The 20089-nt window shown below is 35.3% G+C and overlaps 1 protein-coding gene across 1 annotated transcript; it reads left to right on the top strand.

The window, feature by feature from the left end:
• The first annotated feature begins 9926 nt into the window (after window positions 1-9926).
• On the top strand, window positions 9927-13397 carry LOC111984035 (receptor-like protein kinase FERONIA). The gene is given in 8 exon segments (XM_024015668.2): window positions 9927-10719; window positions 10722-10901; window positions 10904-11090; window positions 11092-11130; window positions 11132-11389; window positions 11391-11983; window positions 11986-12075; window positions 12078-13397. Coding segments are annotated over 8 exon segments (2649 nt in total). The 5' UTR covers window positions 9927-9965; the 3' UTR covers window positions 12626-13397.
• The last annotated feature ends 6692 nt before the right edge of the window (window positions 13398-20089 follow it).

Below are 20089 nucleotides of genomic sequence, written 5' to 3'. Positions count from 1 at the left end.
CTGGCGAGATCTCAGTGCTAAATCGGCGGGGAACCATTTTTCAATGCGTTTTCTGGTCGGGTCAGTTGAAATCGGTTTTTCATGCTCAAACCCGTTAATTGACCCGCCGGTCTCGGGTTTTATGGGCGGAGACCCACTGCCGACCGTCGCCGGGGTCGGGTCGGACGGTTTTCGGGCCGGGTTGAGCGGGTTGGGCTGGTTGGGCGGGTTCCGGGTCTGCTTGGACACCCCTAGCATACCGGCTAGTATAGGAAAAAAACCTTCTTTTTTTTGTGGAATAATTTTCAAATTTTTGTAAGGATAGAATGGTAACTTACTTGTATTATTTTTTTTCTTAGTATGCAATGAACCATTAAGCTTTTTTTTTTTTAGTTGATGCTAAGGACTAAAACCATGCATAATTTGTTCTGAATTGAGGTAATGTTTTATGGTAAACTTTTATTTTTATTATATATATATATATATATATATAGAAAATAGTGATAAACTCGAAACGATACACCGGTATTGACAGATACCAAAATATATCGTTCTACTGGCAAAACTGGTACATCCTCCGGTCCAAGATTGACTCCCTTAATTTTCTACATTTTCTTGTATTTCAACTCATTTTGATTTCTCTCTTGTTAAAGCACCATTAGCCTCTACTCACTAAATATTACAATTTTTTGTCTTGATACTCCCCACAAATAATCACTTCTAAAGAACCTAAGGGGAGATTTAGGCTGCTCTTGTATTTTTGGCCCTTGTCCCCAACAATTGTCAACATGACATATCAATTTCACAGCAGGACTTATAAAAAGGATGAGCATGTTAAGATCATGCCTAATGAGTAGCGCATAAATGGTCGTCTTTCACTTGCAAACTGCTCATAACAATGACGAATAAGAGTATGGACGAGCATAAGTGCATTAACTCTAGACAGCATTCAACGATTGAGTATTAAATAAGAACGAAACCATTATCGCCATCATATAATGTGCAGTTAAAGGTCCGTTACAAACAACAAACATTGGGATTAAATGGCCATCATTAAGCATAAAGTCCTCCAACTGCAATGTAATGTTACACTAAGCATTAAATCAGCATAACGCTATATATAGCCAGGAAAGACAAGTAAAAGGGACATGTATACACACACAAATTGCTCTACAGATTACAGATTTCTAAAAGTGTAAGCTAACTTAAGCATCGGAGGGTCCTTGGTAGGCCTCAAACCGGTGCAATTATCTGTTTAGTGCTTTCTCTTATACAAAATCTCAAGTCATCCATTGTATTGACAAGGAGCATACTAACGAGGCGAAATCCGGCTTCATCAATGCCCAAACCTCCTAGATGAAATCTTATGCATAAAAATATACTGTACACATGACCCTTTGAAAAAAGTTATAGCACCATGTGGATGTTCAATATCACTCTTAGAGCATGGTAAAAACTTAGATAATGAGTATAACTCATGAGTACGCCATCAATGGCGAGAACTTCAAGTTCTCATCATGTATTCCCAAAGGAGTACTATGTAGTGGTCAAAAGAACCTCAAATAACGAAGTTCGATATCAAGATGAGAACTTCGAGGTTTAAGCCATAACAAAATTTCTTGACCAAAGGATGAATAAGTAAGTAAAAAAAAAAAAAAAAAAAAAAAAAGAGAGGCCTAGATAAGTGCATTGTTTATAAAACCAAAAGCCTCAAAATAGAAGGCATCCAAAACATCCATTGATTTTAAAGTAAAGCCTCAAAACAGAAGGCACCTATTGTCTTTAAGTTAAAGCCTCAAAACATTAGGCAACCAAAGTCTTAAAAAAAATAAAGTTATTTAAAATTAAAAAAAAAAAAAAAAAAAAAACTTTCAAAGAGCATTGACGACCTCTTCAATATGGCCCTTGTCCATATGAGCCTCATCCGCAACTCCACTTGTAGTAGTACCATCTCCTTCAGCAACATCGGCAACAGTTTCATCTTCTTTCTCTTTGGTCTCGTCAGTAAGGATCTCGATATCAATAGCTTCAAAGTTGAGGTTTGCAAAGTCTGCTACTTGGTTGTGATGCTTCATCATCCATCTATGAAGAAGCTCGAAGCCCTTGAAGTATTGGATGAATTGAAGATCAGAGAAGCAATCAGACTCAAGAAACTTGGAGATCACCTTCTCACGCTCCTCGTCTGTCTTCAGAAGGGTAACTTGAACTTCCTCGTCCTTTTGAATGATGAGCCTCTTTTCCACTTTCAGCATGTCCTTGAGTTCCTTCACCTTCTCCTTGGCCTTCGTCGCCTAGTCCACTACCTAGATCAGATCCTTCCTCAACTTTGAGCTCTCTGCCTTAAGTGATTCAATCTTGGAATTCGCCACCACCACCTTCTCTTCAATGCCAGGTAATCAGTCGTCAAACACAGAGATTCACCAAGAACTTGGAAAATGAGAGAAGGGTCAAAGCTTTTAACAGGTGTAAATACTCAATGAGCAATGAAAAGTAGCTGAGTAAAATACCTACACCAACTTATGACTATGGCGGCTGACTAGCTCATAAGAAGGGATGGACGAGAGACCTCCAAGCTCGTCATCAGTAACGACGTTGTGAGCTCATCCAAGGGATGTGGCAGGATCTTTCCAGACACTCTTGCCAACCTTACCCTTCCTTTTTTAGCGAGTGGTTGGAGGAGAGAAGGTCATCATCTCAAGTGAAGGCATAGTAGAAGATGGGGTACCAAAGAGAGATAAGGGGGCAGGGGTTTCGTCTTTACCCTTATCCAGCTTGCGCTTTTTCGGTCCATGAGTAAGTAGGGACAAAGGCTTGTTCTTTAAACCCTTCCCATAAGTGTACTTGTCTTTGCTATACCTATAGCCATTTCTGCAAAGCAAAAGGTTAGAAAGCTAAGCTCTCATAAAGAAAGAGGAAATAAGAAAGAATGGTAAGTTAAACCTACTTTTCTCTTCCCGGGCAATCTTCTTTAAGACAAATGCAGAAGGTTTGGGTCCAAGACAACACTTGTACAAATGACGAGGATCTACCAGGTCATCGAAATCGTCGATAGTAAGGGCAAACTCGAGAGCAGCTTGAACATATCCTTGATAACGCCCTTCTAATGTAGGACGATCAAAAATTACAAAACTAGTTAACAAGGAAAAATTAGAGAATGATAAAGTTAAAACAACCGGTTTAATGAAAATGTAGAGAGACGCACCAAGAGAGGGAATTTCCCATTTTCATAGCAACCACAGGACCTCACCCCACAGGTTATCAGTCATGGTTTCCCATCTAGATCTAGATATGAAAAAATATCGTGACTTCCAGTCACGAAAGGAAGTAGGAAAGCTACGGACAATCCTAGACTCCCTATTCCAAGGCAAAAGTTCAAAATACCCATAGTGGGTAGAAGCTTTCAGACGATATAAGTAAAGAAATTCATTTACGGTTATCATGTCCCTATCATGGACAAATACCCAAATTGACATACAGTCAATGGTCGCCCTCCATGCGTTAGGAACGAGCTGGCCAAGTGCAACATTGAGAGCATAAAGAAGTTGTGTAATAAAATGATGAATAGTAAAACGAAGGCCACATGAAAAAGGTAGCTTCGTAAAAACTCACTTTGCCATGAGCAAAAGAACAAGCTTTTTTTTTTTAGAATGAGTTAATCTTGTAACAACCCCTCCAGGGAATTGGAACCTTTTTCATATAGATTTCAAGTGTCTTTGCTCTAACTAGCAAGACTCGAAGAAAGCATGGAAAGTGATTGAAGATGAAGAAGAGGAGGGTTTTGAAACCACGATTTCAAAATCCTTATCGGTAGACTCACTACTCGATGATAGCCCAGTTTCTAGCTCGCTAGATCTAACGTCATTATCCCTATACTCTTTAGCAATCATCTATTAGTGATGAGCAATCAAAGAGTGACGAATCAAAGGAAAAAGGCTAGTCAAAATAGGTCTATAGGCGCCACAATCTCGAGGTATAAATAAACCAACTTGGGGACAATGCCCACTAGAGAACTCAAGAAATACCCTTAGCCTAGCAAAGAAGAACAAAACAGAAGGAGTTTCCTACCTAATGTAAGCAAAATCAACCATTAATGGAATGTAGAGGAAAAGGAGTCTTATTGTACAGAGGGGGCAGAAGCTTTCTTTTTATTTTAGACTTCAAGTGCAGCGTATAATGAAGAAGAAGAAGGATATGAGGATTTTTTTTGCTAAAGAAGGAAGCAAAATCAATGCGCGGGAAACACAAGGAAAGAACACATGTGCGACCAACATGGGAAGAAAACGTGGCAATCATCAGTCGAAAATGTTGCCCCATAATAAATGTGATGGGTTGAGAATCTCGAGGCACGAATAAAATGACTCACCGAGGAAGGACTTTACATATTCCTTTACTCATCCAAATAAAGGACGACAAAGGAATAAAGGGGGCAACTGACGAGTAGTGCATAAATGGTCGTCTGTCACTCGTAAACCATCCATAATAATGACGAATAAGAGTATGCATGAGTGTAAGTGCATTAACTCCAAACAACATTCAATGATTGAGTAATAAATAAGAACGAAACCGTTATCGTCGTCCAATAATGTGCATTTAGAGGTTACAAATAGCAAACGTTTGGATTAAATGGCCATCATTAAGCATAAAGTCCTCCAGCTGCAGTGTAACATTACACCAAACATTAAATCAGCATAAGGTTATATAAAGCTAGGAAAGGCAGGTAAAAGGGGCATGAATACACGCACAAATTGTTCTACAGATTATAGATTTCTAGAGTGTGTAAGCTAACTTAAGCATTAAAAGTTTCTTGGCAGGCCCTAAACCGGAGCCATTATCTATTTAGTGCTTTCTCTTACACAGGATCTCAGGTCGTCTATCGTACTGACAAGGAGCATACTCACGAGGCAAAATCCGGCTTCATCAATGCCCAAACCTTCAAGATGAAATCTTATGCATAAAGATATATTGTACACATGACCCTTTGAAAAATGTTATAGCACCATGTGGATGTTCAATGTCACTGTTAGAGCATATTTAAAAAAGGGCAAACCACCTAAGTAGCAATTTAGAAAACATTTGTTGGCAATGTTGAGCATCGAAGATGATTAAATCAAATTAATTAACCTGTACAAAAGAACCCCGATAGATGTATCATTACAATATCTTTTTGCAAGATAATGTGTCACAACATTGAACAATTTCACATAACAAGTTCAATTATCTACATTTTCAATTAACAACACGCATATGAAACATCACATAAGATCATAAACTTTAGTGGTGAAGTTAAGGTGAAAATATTTTGGCATGATGATTATACATAATGAATATTTGAATTGTATAAGGCCTTCCTAGAGGTTTTCTTAATTCCCTAAAGCTTCATCTGTATAGTAAGTGATACGGTATTATATCTGGCCAGACCTGACTGGATCAAACTTGAAAATATAACCAAAAAAAGGAAGTAACATTAAAGTTATTTCAACACAAGCCAATGAAATTCACAGCATGCTCAACTGTTCAAAGCTTCTGTACAATGTAAGTAAACTTGCCTTATAACAAATTTTTGATTATCTCAGTCTTGACTTTTCTATGCCATACAACCTAAGAAGAAGAAGATAATACATGAATAATTAAGAAAAGTATCAAGGAAGGTAATTCTGGGTCCTTCTCTAAACTTGAAAGCACCTACCTTAAAAAAAGCATTTGGAATGGTGTTAGTCATAAAATCAAGAACAAAGCCTCCAACTATCATTCTCAATAGTCCACAAATAGCTATAATGCCACCAAATATCATATCTTCATTGGTCTGCATTGCAGTCCACATGGAACCTTATTTCGGATGTTGTTAACTTCGTTCATAGAAATGAGCAATGATCCTCTTATTTGATTTCCCTTTAAACTTGGAATCAAGAGGGGCACAGTCAGTAAAGTTACAATTACCATGTGACATTACAATATCAAACTTGCTTAATAAATTCATGCATTGCAACTAACAAGTAATAACCAATTTAATTATTTATCAAAAAAAAATATTAATAATTGTTCAATATTGCCTCAAATCCCTAATTAGTTTGGTTTGGATTTTATTGACATAGAAGGGAAGGATTTTCCTTAGTGTAGAAAATAAGGAATTTATTTGGTGTGGAAGATAGTGATTCTCCTTGAGATTAGAAAGAAAAATATTCATTATTGAAGAAGTAATGAGTATTTCTTATCCATCAAGGAATGAGTTTGAAAATTTATAAATAGGCACTATTGCAAAGGGTTTGGTGGTTTATGCCAACATTCCTCCCATATAGGGAGAGGAAAAAAACTGCTAGAAGAATATAAGTGGGTTTCTCAAAGAGTAATTTGGTAGATTTTTAGGGAGGTTGTAATTCATGGTTGTGTGCAGAGAGTTTGTTTGTTTTGTGAGTGTAAGAGAGTTATTGGATGTATTGGGGCTTTGGTTTTGTGAATGTTGATTAATGTCATTGTAATTCATATTATTGATAGTGGATATTTTGGTTAGCCTTGCCCATGGATATGGGCATGGAGTTGGATGAATCACACAAAATATTGTTGTCTCTTGTGGATGTTTTATTTTCTTGTTTATGTGAACTCGCTTGTGCGAGACTCAAATTACAATAATGGATGTTACTACTTCTACTGTTGCATAACAATTGGTATCAAAACTCAAGGTTGGATCTTGGTGAAGTTAAAGAGAAAATTATGTCTAGTGCATCTTTGAAGTTTGTTCAAGGTAGATGTGCGCACAAGTTTTGGCTTGGATATGGAATCAATGATCAAATTGTTCAAGGAAAGCTTGCTTGTATTAAGGTAGAGTTCTTTCAATAAAAAATGAAGATTGCTTGATGTAATTTGAGTCAGTGTGGATATTTGTTGAATAATGCCTCAAATTCCTAATTAGTTTTGGTTTGGGTTTCCTTGATGTAGAAGGGAAGGTTTTTCCTTGGTGTAAAAGGGAAGATTTTTCCTTAGTGTAGAAGAAAATGAATTTACTTGGCATGGAAAACAAGGATTCTCCTTGACATAAAAGGAAAAATATTTCTTATTAAAGAAGTAATCAGTATTCCTTAACTATTCCATTGTCAAAGATTGGAGCTTTATTAACTTACTTTGCTTTCATTCTCTTGGTTGATGGTACCGAATTTGCTTCTAGAGCAAAATTGCAACAAATCCAAGCAAGCTATCTTCGTGTTGTGTTGACAATCACACTTGATGGTCCTAAAAAAATTAACTCAAGAACCAAATAAATGATGAAAACTCACTAAATTGCCTCCTTAAAAGAATCACATCGAGCTCAAAACCCTAGAATACATAACTCACACACATAGTCATAGACACAAAATTTCTTCATAGAGAGAGAGAGAGAGAGAGAGAGAGAGAGAGAGAGAGAGAGTACAATAGGTTAGGATACGAGATTTCAATTTTGTTCTTGAAAATTGAAATTATATCCAAGGACAATTTTGTAATTAAAAATCTATTTTTTCCATAAGTTATGATAATGTGATTTTTTTGGTAATCTTAGATTATCGTAATGTTAGGTAAAAAAAAAAAAAAAAAAACCCAACACCATATGGAAACATTATAGTAATATGACTGAAATGTGTATCACATTACGGTGAATCAAATGTCCCCTAAGTAATGTTACGTCCACAATATCTTTATAATAATTTTACAACAAATCCTATGAGGTAAGTTGCTACTAGTTATAATTTGACCTCATTACTAACATCACTTTTTTACTCATTAGTTACACCTTGCTATGTAGGGATTTTTTTTGAAATTGTTGGGAATGTACATTACTCTTTTACTTACAAACTTTAAATTTATAATGTCTTTTGGTGTTACCCATTTTGCATGGCAAAAAGGGCCATGGATAAGGGTTAAATCCTTCCCTCGAAATGGGTTTGGGGGTAGGAGTGGGTATTGGAAGACCTTGCTCTGTTTATTGATTTTTATTTATATTGCAAATATACTTTTTAACTTTCAAACTTTAAATATTGGTGTCTTTTGGTGTCATATTATTAAATTAATATTTTTATGATAAAGATTTAAATTTTTTTTTATAATTTTTAATTGTTGTATTGTTATTTTTTAATTATTTATGACTTTTATACTTGAATTATTGTATTGCTATGTTTTAGAAATTTTTATAATATTAGAACTCTATTGTTTTATTTTTATTTTTTATGTTCATGAGTTTAAAAAGAAAAATTGAGAGGGCAAGGGACAGGTGTGGGGAAAAATGGTGGGGGCCAGAAATAAAAATAATCAATCTACACCTATTCGGTTGCCATTCCTATTTGGAAGGTCAAATATGCCAGCCAGGTTGAGGTTGGTATGTGATTTTTTATTTTTTTTAAATTATACATCAAGCATAATATATCTTCATTCGTCAATAATAATAAAATCTTAATATACCACGTCATAATTATGAAAAATTTATAAGAAATTATAGTGACTAGATAGAATTATTATTGCATAAAATGTCCATCATATCACAAATCTTCCACAAGACAATTTGCTTGACTCTAAAGACTTCATTATCCAGTGCAATTTCCTTGAGGGCATGGAACACATGTTAAGCAGTGAGCCTTTTCTGCCGAAGGCCACATTCCTTCTTTGTGGCCGTGTATTCTTTTGTTCGTTTATGATCTTATCTTTTTAGCTTTTTTGTATTGACCATAAAAGAAACCAAAAACATAAACATTTGGAGTGCATTATCATTTTCCCAATCATTTTGGAGTTTCTTCCTCAAGACTTCGCAAGTCTTCCATGCCCCACCTCTCTTATTTTTCTTGTTCTTTTTATTAATCTTTGTTTTCTCCGCCACGTTTGTCCCTTTCTTTCTTTTATTATTATTTTTATTATATATATATATATATATATATATAGGAAAAAGTTAATAAATACCCTACTAAAGTTCAATGTTTAAAAAATATTTTTAAAAAAATTTTATAAGAAAAAAATAACTAGTTCTTTTTAATAATTTTTATATTTTCCATGAAGGTGGTATAAAAACTTTTCTAAAATAGTTCATTCACATATGGCCAAAGGGCATCTATTAACCAAATTCTTTGTTTTATGTTAGACAACAATCTTCATCTTTTGTACTAGTTATAAAACCAATACCACGAATCCTCTTAATTAATTCTAGTTTATTTTGGTGTGTTTTGGTCAATTTCAACTTGTATTGGGATTTCATGTGTAACGACTGATATGATCTTGTTCATTCTCTACAAGTGACAGAGAGAAATTTATATGAAAAAAATTGGTAGATTATTAATTGTAGATAAAAAAGTAATATTAGTAATGAGTTTAGATAAAAATTAATAAAATCTTGCCCACTCAATTTTTCTAAGGGTTTTTTTTTTTTTTTTGGGTGTTTGTAACTTAGCTCGTGTGTACAAACGAAGCGAGACTTCAAATTTTCATCATAAAATATGAGTTTCATTTTATGTTCTTAAGGAAATGAGTGGTCCCCCTTTTTTCTATTGTTTTCTTAATTTCTCTTCTCTCATTCTTTCTTTGTTGTATTTGATATTGTATGAAATAATTTATTATTTAATTTTTAATTTATATAATATAAAATTGATAAAATTGTCACATATTTGAATATATTTTATTATAAATATTTATTAAAAAAAATAAAAATTGTGGTAATTCCTACAGGGAATGTCGTAATATTGTTTTGTACTCAGAACATAATTGACTACTTTGGTAAATATATTAAGAGAGGAAAAGGAGTACTGAGGACTGCACAATAATTTTCCGCCTACTACAGTAACAGTAATCAGTTATCACCTTCATTATTCACGCGGAAAGAAAAGTCTCGACATCGTATTATAAATCAACTTGTCCACTTGAACGAAGTATGTCAATTATCACATTCTTTTGTAATAACTTTTTATTATACTACAAAAAAACTTTTAATATTATTCTTTTGAAAATCACTCACACTCGTTCTCCCTGTCTCTGCTACAATGGGCAACACGAATCTTTGCACCACCGTCCTACCATGTTTAACTTTCACAACTCTTTACCTCGCCTTCTTGCTGCTCCACTTATCCAATACATTAGCCATAAACTCTCCGTCTCCTTACAAACCAGTCGATAATATTATCCTTAACTGTGGCTCCTCAGACAATTCGACTGCATTAGATGGTCGGACCTGGACTGGAGATGTCAATTCAAAATTCTTCCCTCAAGAACTATCACAAAACCAGGCCTCTCTAGCCACAAACTCAGTTAAGCAACCCTCATCTGCTTCGCAAGTACCCTATACCACTGCCCGCTTTTCTGTCTCCCCATTCACCTACTTATTCCCACTCACTACCGGCCAAAAATTCGTTCGACTATACTTCTACCCAGCTACTTACAGCAATTTCGACCGCTCTAATGCTCTATTCTCTGTCAAAGCTGGAACTTTTACCCTTCTTCGAGACTTCAATGCTTCACTTACAGCAGATGCCGATGGTGATCCGGATGATACAATATTTAGAGAGTTCTGTATTGACATCGTGGAAGATTTGAGGCTGAATGTAACCTTCACTCCAAGCAATTCCAATTCATTTGCTTCTATCAACGGAATTGAAATCTTGTCCATGCCTTCTTATCTCTATTACAGTACTCCTTCTGATTATAACAGCCGGTTCCCTCTAATCGGCGAGGAGTACATGTTCAGCGTTGATAACCGAACTGCTCTGGAGACGATATACAGAATAAATGTTGGGGGGGCTACATCTCACCCACTGAAGACACTGGAATGTTCCGGAGCTGGAGTCCGGACGAAAAGTACTTGACAGAAGATTTAACATCTGTTCTACCTGTTAACACAACTATTGAACTTAAGTTCACCAAAATACCTCCGTACACTGCACCGGAAGCTGTCTATCGAACTGCCCGGACTATGGGGACGAACAAACTGTCAATAAGAAGTACAGCCTAACTTGGGAATTTCCCGTAGATTCTGGGTTTTATTACCTTGTTAGGTTGCACTTCTGCGAGTTTCAACCAGAGATTATTGAATGGCATGACCGAGTATTTCTTATTTTCATAGCAAATCAAACCGCTGAGGAAGGAGCCGACGTTATGTATGGAGTGGGAGTAGGGTGTTCCGGTATATAGGGATTACGCTGTGGCGATGTTTGACGAAGAAAGCGAAAGAAGAAAAGAACCTTTCTATAGCCATAAAAGCAAATCCGGATGACTCGTTGACTAGTTACAATGATGCAATATTGAACGGTATTGAAATCTTCAAAGTAAGCGAGTACTGTGGCAATCTTGCTGGACCCAACCCCGACCCACTTCCGTCGACTTCTCCAACGGCTATGCCCCAGCTACACTCAACAGAGTCGACGAATAACAGAACAACAATAATTGCCGTCATTGGCGTGTTACCATACTCTTGATTCTCGGATTCTTGATTTTCCGACTAGCCAAAAGAGACAAGGATTTCTGCAATTCAGCACAGGCCTCCTGCTCACTCTACCGTGTAGTTTGTGTCGTTACTTCTCACTCACTGAAATTATAGCAGCTACCAACAATTTTGACAAAGTATTTATTATTGGTGCTGGAGGGTTCGGTGACGTGTACAAAGGGTATGTTAATGATGGGGCCACCCCAGTTGCAATCAAACGATTAAAACCCGGTTCTCAACAAGGAGCCCAGGAGTTCAAGACAGAAATCGAGATGCTGTCTCGGCTCCGCCACCTCCATCTCGTTTCTCTGATTGGATATTGTAATGATGATAACGAGATGATTCTCGTGTATGATTATATGGCTTATGGGACCCTTCGTGACCATCTCTATAACACCAATTATCAGCCACTTTGTTGGAAGCAACGTCTCCAAATCTGCATTGGTGCAGCACATGGGTTGAACTACCTTCATACAGGTGCGACACATACAATCATTCATCGTGACATGAAGAGTACAAATATCTTATTAGATGATCAGTGGTTGGCCAAGGTGTCTGATTTCGGGTTGTCAAAATTTGGTCCATTACGTCTAAGTCCCATGTTAGTACAGTAGTTAAGGGTACATTCGGATATTTGGACCCGGAATATTATCGCTTTCAACAACTAACTGAGAAATTGATGTGTACTCTTTTGGTGTGGTGTTGTGTGAAGTGTTGTGTGGAAAGCCACCAATCATACGTACGACTGAGGAGCATCCAATGGGTCTAGCAACATGGGTCCTGCAATGCTATCACAATGGAAAGCTAGATCAAATTGTTGATCCATCTTTGAAGGATGAAATTGAACCAGAATGCTTGAAGAAATTTGGTGAGATTGTGGTGAATTGTTTGCTTGACAATGGAACCAAAAGACTACCAATGAATGATGTGGTTGGGGGTCTTGAGTTAGCATTGGAGTTGCAAGAGAGTGCAGAAAAAGGTGTCAAGCTTGATTTGTCAGAAGAAATTGACATGAAGGACTTTGATGAGCAAGCTCTGATCCCCATGTCTGATGTCAATGAAAGTGATGACATGATTTTTAGTAGCAGTGTAAAAGTATCGAGTACTAATAGCAGTAGTCAAGTGACCGTAGTAAGCCGGGGAAGTTTTGCTAGTAAGGATTCAGATGGTTTGATGTCCCCCAGGGCAGTGTTTTCTGAGATTATGAATCCTAAAGGTCGATAAAAAAAAAAAAAAAAAAAAAAAAAAATGTTGCTAGTTAATTTTTAATATGTCCGATCGTAACTGCCAAAATCCTTACTTAATTTCCTCCTTGAATTATGAAATTTTGAATCTGTGGAACATTCCCTAATTTGCTATTGAGCCTTAGTCTTTTAAGTTCAAATGACAAGCACTCTGAACAAAATACTCACCTGATTTTTTGTGGCAATCCAAATATGACACATGCCCCACCTTTTTGTAGCAATGCCTCTACGGGGATTCGATGGGTTTTGCATCATCCTGTGAAGTGATCTGCAAATAAGTTTTTCCCAGTCTTTTGTAATGTTTAGTTGCTGTTTATATTTTGAGTGTAGTGGAAGACTAGTTCTGTTTTTGTGTTGTTGTAATTGTTTTTGTTTAGTCCAGTGTTGTCTTCAGGGTATTGCTACTCTAGTTTAGTTTGTTTGAACTCAATTTTTCTATGTTGTACGTTTCCTTTCATTAATAAAATTCCCTTGTTATGTGAAAAAAAATATATATATATATATATATCTGGAACATCAAACTGTGACAGTGGTATCTGCGATATTTTAGCAACATAATTAGGCATAAAAGCATGATATAAATGCTCCAAATTTCACCAATGCGTATCCCTATTAATTAGATCGTAGCCACCTTCATATCTGGATTAATCACTTAACAAGCAAAATATTCTTGTGACAACTGATAAGAAGCACTATGGAGCTAAGGATCTTCAATTCTTGATAATCTCGAATAGATTCTCCATTTCCATTATTTCAGCACAGACTCTGCTTTAACAATTAACTTCCTTCCTAACCTGCCAGAACACTGTGCCATGTATAAGATGGAGAATGACCAACGTAGCATGCATAAGCAAAGCATTTACGATAATACTTGGCCTTCCAAATTCTTTCCAAAATTAAGTCCGGAACATTTAACACTCCCCAACGCTTAAAAAAAGGCTTTCTCTTTTAGAAGGTAACACTCTCTAACCTTGCTTAGAGCACTAGCAATGGGGGGTGTTGCAATTTTACAACCAAATCCTCAAAAATAATGCCCCATCCGGGTCTGGGTTTTTATAAATTTTTGCATCCTGTGAATAGTTGGTTCTTCTATACAAAACCAACTATAGCACAAGATGTAAAAAAGAAAAATGTTATTTTATTCCTCTCTCTCTTGTCTCTTCTCGCTCTTTCTTCTCTGTTTCTTTTTCTCTCTCTTGGTGGATTTGGTGGTACTGGGCATAGATTTTGGTGGCTGAGGTTTGAATCGATGGCCGGGTTTTGAATCAGTGGCTAAGCCTTGGGTTTCCTCTCGGTGGTTTTGGCAGCGTTGGGCTTTGGTTTCGGGTGTGGGACTTGAATCAGTGGCGGGCAGCGTGGGTGTGGTGGCTTGGGTTGAAATTGGTGGGTTTAAATCAGGTGGCATGGGTTGGTGGCGATTTCGGTGGGTTTAAATCGTATTGGCTTTTTCGATGGTTGTGGGTTGTTGTAGGCATGGGTGTGGTGACTTGGGTTGAATCGGTGTGGAGATTGGGTATTTTGGCTTGGATCTAATGGTGTGGTTAGGTTTTTGGTTGGTTTTGTGTTTTGGTGGTGTGGATTGGCAATTAGTTTTGTTGTTTGATTTTAGTGTTTCAGTGGTGGCCGAGTTTCAATTGCAGGTGGTTGTTAACAACGCTAGGTTTGTTGTGGTGGTGCGGCGGCAGCAGGTTCTGTGGTTTTGGATGATTTGATTTGGGTTTGTTGTAATTTTTTTTTTTTTTGTTGGTTTTTTGTGATTTTGGAATGGGTTTGTTGGGATTTTGCTTTGTTTGTTTTGGGTCTGGATTCTTGTTGATTTTGGTATAGATAGATTTAGTGGATTTTGGAAGGGATGGATTTGGTTGTTGAGCTTGTGGTATGGAGTTGGTTGCTGGGAGCACTAAGAGGAAAGGAAGACATTGGTAGGCAGTAGCAGATTGGAAAAAAAAAATAGATAAAAAGGAAGAGAGAGAAAGAATAAAATTTATATTAATTTAATAAGTTGTATGTAAAAATAGAAACTGGGATGTTGGTTGAGTTGTAAAATGAGATAGTATAATAGATAAAGTAGGTTTCGAAAGTGTAAAATAAGAACTTTTTTGCATCCTGGATGCTAATGCTCTTAGCCAACATAGCTAAGTTAAAAGATTAAGTTCTTGTAAACCCGATCCGCCCTTATTTTTTGAAATACACAGCTTATTCCACTTTGTCCCCATTAGTATGAATTCACCATCTTTGCAATCTCATGACATATATTTTGTGGCAATTTAAAATAGCCAATCACATAGGATGGGATTGCTTGAATCACATAGTGAAAGATTCTAATTTTTAATTAGTATAACAAATTTTTTGATAAGTTCATAAAAAGAAATCGGTAAGTGTAATAATGCTAAATTGCTCTTTTAAGTTTTTAACTAAAATCTCCTTTTAAAAAAGTTGTTGTTGTTGGTTTTTTTTTTTTTTTTTAATCAATAGAAAAGAACAGCAGCAGATTACAAAAGAGTTGGGTGAACCTAGCTGTGGTGGCCAGGGTTTTTGGTTGCTAGGCTAACTAACCTATACACTAAGCTTAAGATGACCCTTGGAACAAAAGTAGATTTACACACAAAATCCTGCTGTTGAAGGGCCACAATATTAGCAACGATAGTTCTATCCGTCCAACTATTTGGACATTTCAAGTTACAAGCCTAAACTATTCCTTTGCTATTGGACAAAAACAAAATTCTACCAAAACCAAGATTTTTAGCTATCAACACAACCTCCACTAGAGCTTCTTGTGTTGCTCCAACTACTATTGCTATTGCACTTCTAGCACCACCCTTGAAAATGGTCAAGCCTTGAAAGGTGTTAGCGTCATAAGCTAGGGCTGTTCTGCCACTTCTTCTTGTTTTAGCTCCTGAGATTTTGATGATCACCTCCCAATCCCCTCCTATGCTCTAGTTGACTGAATTAGTTCTTATGGATTTTTTGCCTAGATTCCTTTCCATGCTAAAAGCTTCCTTAAACCTACAAAACAATCTTTGAGCAGTGAGTATAACTTCCAAAGGGTTAGGATTTTTGCCTTCATCAGTAACAAGATTCCTATAATTCTAGATGGTCCAAAGAAAGGTGAAGACAGCTTGCAAGTAGTCTATCATATCTTGCTTCAAATTTTTATATCTAATTAGTAAATTGCTAAGCCATTGCTAGACAGGAGTGTCTCCTAATTCAGATGTGTGTATTGCCAAAGGGGAACCATGCCAGCATGCTCTAGCAAAAGAACAGTAAAGGAACAGGTGGGACAAGGATTCATCCTCTTCCTTGCACATTGGGCAAGTACTGGTAGTTGCAATACCTCTGCTCTTAAGTGTAAGATATATGGGGAGGCTATCATGCATTAACTTCCACACAAAAAGACTGGTTTTATGAGGTACCTTCACTTTCCAAAAAAGATTCCACACCTTTGTTGGAATTAGCTAAGGCCTAGGGTGTATTTTTAAGTCATGGTGTATGAAGATTATGATTATATATATATATATATATAATTTCCCTAGTTAGAGTTTGATTAGTTTTAAGTTTAAATTTTGTATTATTATATTTAATTGTTGATTTTATTGCACTATAAAGTTTTTAATGCCCTCTGTATAGCCATCTCTATTTTATTCCTTACTCCTCTTTACCACCTTTTTATTTTCTAAATAACAGTTATTAATTGACGTTTAATTTCTTTTTTTTTTTCTTTATTACTTTGTATGTTCCCTTGCTAGTTGTAAATTTTATGGTTATCAATAAGAAATAGATATCATGGATGGCTTAAATAGTTATAGATGTAGTTATGTCAGTGGTATGTCAAAGGTTTTTTTTTTTAATTTTTAATTTTTTTTATGAGGGATGTGGCTAAATTTAAATGTTAAATAAAATGATATGAGAAAAAAAAATACATAACAATAAACACTAACTTATCCAAATAATTCTATGTAATATAATAATAGTTCATTCTTATATACTATTTTAAATTATTTATAATGCAATATGATAATATTTAACAATCAAAGTCATAAAAAAAATAAAAATAAAAAACCTTAAAACACAAAACTAAATCCTATCAACCAAAATAGAGCTCTAAAGAATACAAAACTTTATCAAGCTAAAATACTGATGCAAGAAAAATAAAAATAAAAATCCACCAAAAAATTTGAGGGAGAAAGAGTGGGAAATAGCCACTTTTTTGTGAGAGAAAATTATGTAAAGAATGGAAGAGTGAATGACAAATTTATACTAAGAGGATGATAATAAAAAGAAACAAAATAAATGAAGATAAAAGGAAAAAGGAAGAGTGATATCAAGGTAGAATGTTTGGGAAGATGAAAAGGTAAAGAGAATGAGAAAGATTGGAGAAAGTGTAAATGTTAAAAAAAAAATGAGTACAATTTGATGAGCACAATAAAAAATTACATTTTTTATTTTTTAAAACAAAAAAGAGAGAAAATATAAATAATTTAATGATAAGGAGGATGTGGTTCAATTTCAATATTGAGTAAAATAGAAGAGAAGAAAAAAATAAGAAAAAATTAAAAGATATAACAATAAACACTAAATTATCCAAATTATGGTATGTAATGGAATAGTATTTTATTTTTATCTACTATCTTTAATTTTTTATAATGTAATCGGATAAAATTTAACAATCAAAGAGCAAAATAATAATAATAATAATAATAACTTAAAACACAAAACTAAATTGTATCAACCTAAATTAGAGTTCTTAAAAACACAAAATTTTATCAACCTAAAGCAGAGATGCAATAAAAAATAAAAATCCACCAAAACATTGAGAGAGAGAGAGAACCTTTTTGTGAGAGAAAACTATGCAAAAAATGGAAAAGAGTGACAAATTTATAGTAAGAGGGAAGGAATAAAAATAGACAAATAAAGGAAGATGAATGGAAAGATGAATAGCTATATTAAAGTAGAGGGTAGTGGGGAGATGAAAAGGTAAGGGAAGAAGCAAGGTTGAAGAAAGTATAAATATTTAAAAAATAAGTGAATGTAAAAAAAAATTATAGGAAAATTGGAAATAAAAAAGAAATATATATAGATGTTAAAACCGACAAAGATGAATATATAAAGTCAATAATCTATTTATATTTTTTTTATAAAAAAAAGGAATAAATAATAAATAATAATTATGTGGCAAATGACATGATGATGAGGTGGTGTAACAGGAGCTTAGTAGCAATAAATGCCACGCTTCAACTTTTAATATTTATATATCATTTATGAAGTAAAATTACAAGTTTTCTCATGTTGAATATTAACAAAAGAAAAGAGAAAATGGTGCATGTAAGGCATTGCATTGCTTACTTTTAAGGGAAAATGATGTAAGCAAGACATATATTTAAGTGTGCTATTTAATAAATTTTAACTCGACTGCTGGAAATGGAGAAGGGCCCCCTTTCCCCCTCCACTCTCTTGCTCTTTCTACAAACTGATACAAACGGACACACACCTACCCCTTTTTTACTTTGCACAAACATACACATCAAACCATGGTGGTATAAATCAGCTATAAGTTTTGTTATAGTTGTTCCCATTTTTCCGTTTTATATTATTTATTTGAATTTGGTAATCTATGGCAACATTACAGCACATTAAAGAATATTTTTTGAAATTTCTTACAGAATAGAACCACTTGTCTGCAAAGAATACACCAATAAACGCCCTGTTCTTATACCTTACCACAAGGGTGGAAGGCGGTTGCATATTGGATTCCAGGTACGGCTCTTTAACAACACATAAATGTGGACTAAAGTCTCGTTCTCTCCCTGTTTTTAATATGCTCATGGTCTGTGTAGGAATTTACTGAAGATTTGGCAACTCGTTCTCATGCAATCATGGATCATCTACACTCCATAGGGGTGGGCTCTATTAACCCTTCCAAAGTTAATATATCTCTCTAATTTCTTACATGCAAGAGTTTTATTTTTCAGATAGAGATCTTAAAGAATGAGTCTAATATGCAAGTCCTGTGTCATAATTGGCATGTGATTCCATTTTTCTTTGAGAGTTCTCGACGCATAATGGATTTTCATGAATAATAAATAAAAGGGAAAAAAAATCCTAGACTTCACCACCCAAGGGTGCTTAGAATCACTATTAACTTGTAGAGAAAACTCTAACTCAAATTTATTTATTCAAATTGAATTGTCTCAAACTATTCTTGGAGTCTCTTTTTAATAGGCTTTGTTGGGGACATATTTTTATGTAATTGGCATATCATTTGACAAAATGCACTTTACTTGTATTTCGGTAAATCTAAGTAGGTTCAAGATGATCATTACAAGTGGTTAAATTGAATATATGAAGATTACTCAAGGACTGTTCAAGAAAAGTGTAAATCTGCAGATCTCGATACCTGCTCGATAGAAGCTTGATCTGTCAAGATCATTAAAGCTTAATAGATGTCTCGATCGATCGAGCTTACAGGTTTTCAGACTATAGCCAGCAACGTTTTTATTCTAAAAAGCTATTTGTTTGTGGGTTTGTATAATCCTTATTGAACTAGGAAAGCCTAAGGTTTGTGTAAACCTATTTGGAATAGGAGAGCCCATTAAGCTCCTATTTAAAGGAGGTGGAAAAATAAAAACAAAATCCTAGAGAGCTTCATAAGGTTTTCTTTTTGAAACCCTAGCCTCCTCCTACAGAAGAAATAGTTTTTGCTGCGTTTCTTGTACGCCTTTGGGTTCTGTAACCAAGCAAAGTCTCGTGCACCAACATTGAAGATCTTATTGGTGTTTCTATGTGAAGCTGTTGCAAATCAACTACAACAATCAAAGGGTTACTGTGGAGTTAGTCACGTACTAGCATTCGTGCAAAGGAGTAAGCTGCGTACTAGGATCCACACATCAAATTGGTTAGTCACGTACTTGGGAGCCGAGCATCAAAAGGTGGAACTGTCACTATAGAACAAGTCCAATTAGGTATTGGGGTAAGGGTTCAACTGTAGGTTAGTATAAAGTATTGGGATTCCTTTACTTTCAACTGCTTGTTGTGATAATGGTGGAGTTTTAGGAGTGTTGACCTGAAAATCACCAGGTGGGGTTTTTGCCGTCAGGTTTTTCCCATTCATAAACAAATCACTGTGTTATTTATTTTCTGCTGCATATTTAGTTTATTAGTGATTTGTTTGTACTACCACGCGTTTGCATATTAAATTAATTAATTAATAACTTGGCTAATTAATTAATTAATTTAATCACAAGGGGTCAGTACGTTTTTGGCCTATTAAGTGGTATTAGAGCAGGCACACCCTGATTAGGTTTAATCTTTACTGTATTGATCCATTGACCCCTGTTTGTCATGGATAGGGGACAGTCGTTAATTATTCCTCCTTTATTTAATGGCACTAACTATGCATACTAGAAAGTACGTATGAAAGCTTTCTTGCAGTCTTTAGATGAAAAGG

This window comes from Quercus suber, unplaced genomic scaffold (genome assembly GCF_002906115.3).
Source record: "Quercus suber isolate HL8 unplaced genomic scaffold, Cork oak 2.0 scaffold_339, whole genome shotgun sequence".
Taxonomy (NCBI): domain Eukaryota; kingdom Viridiplantae; phylum Streptophyta; class Magnoliopsida; order Fagales; family Fagaceae; genus Quercus; species Quercus suber.
This window is presented reverse-complemented; position numbering and strand designations above follow the sequence as displayed.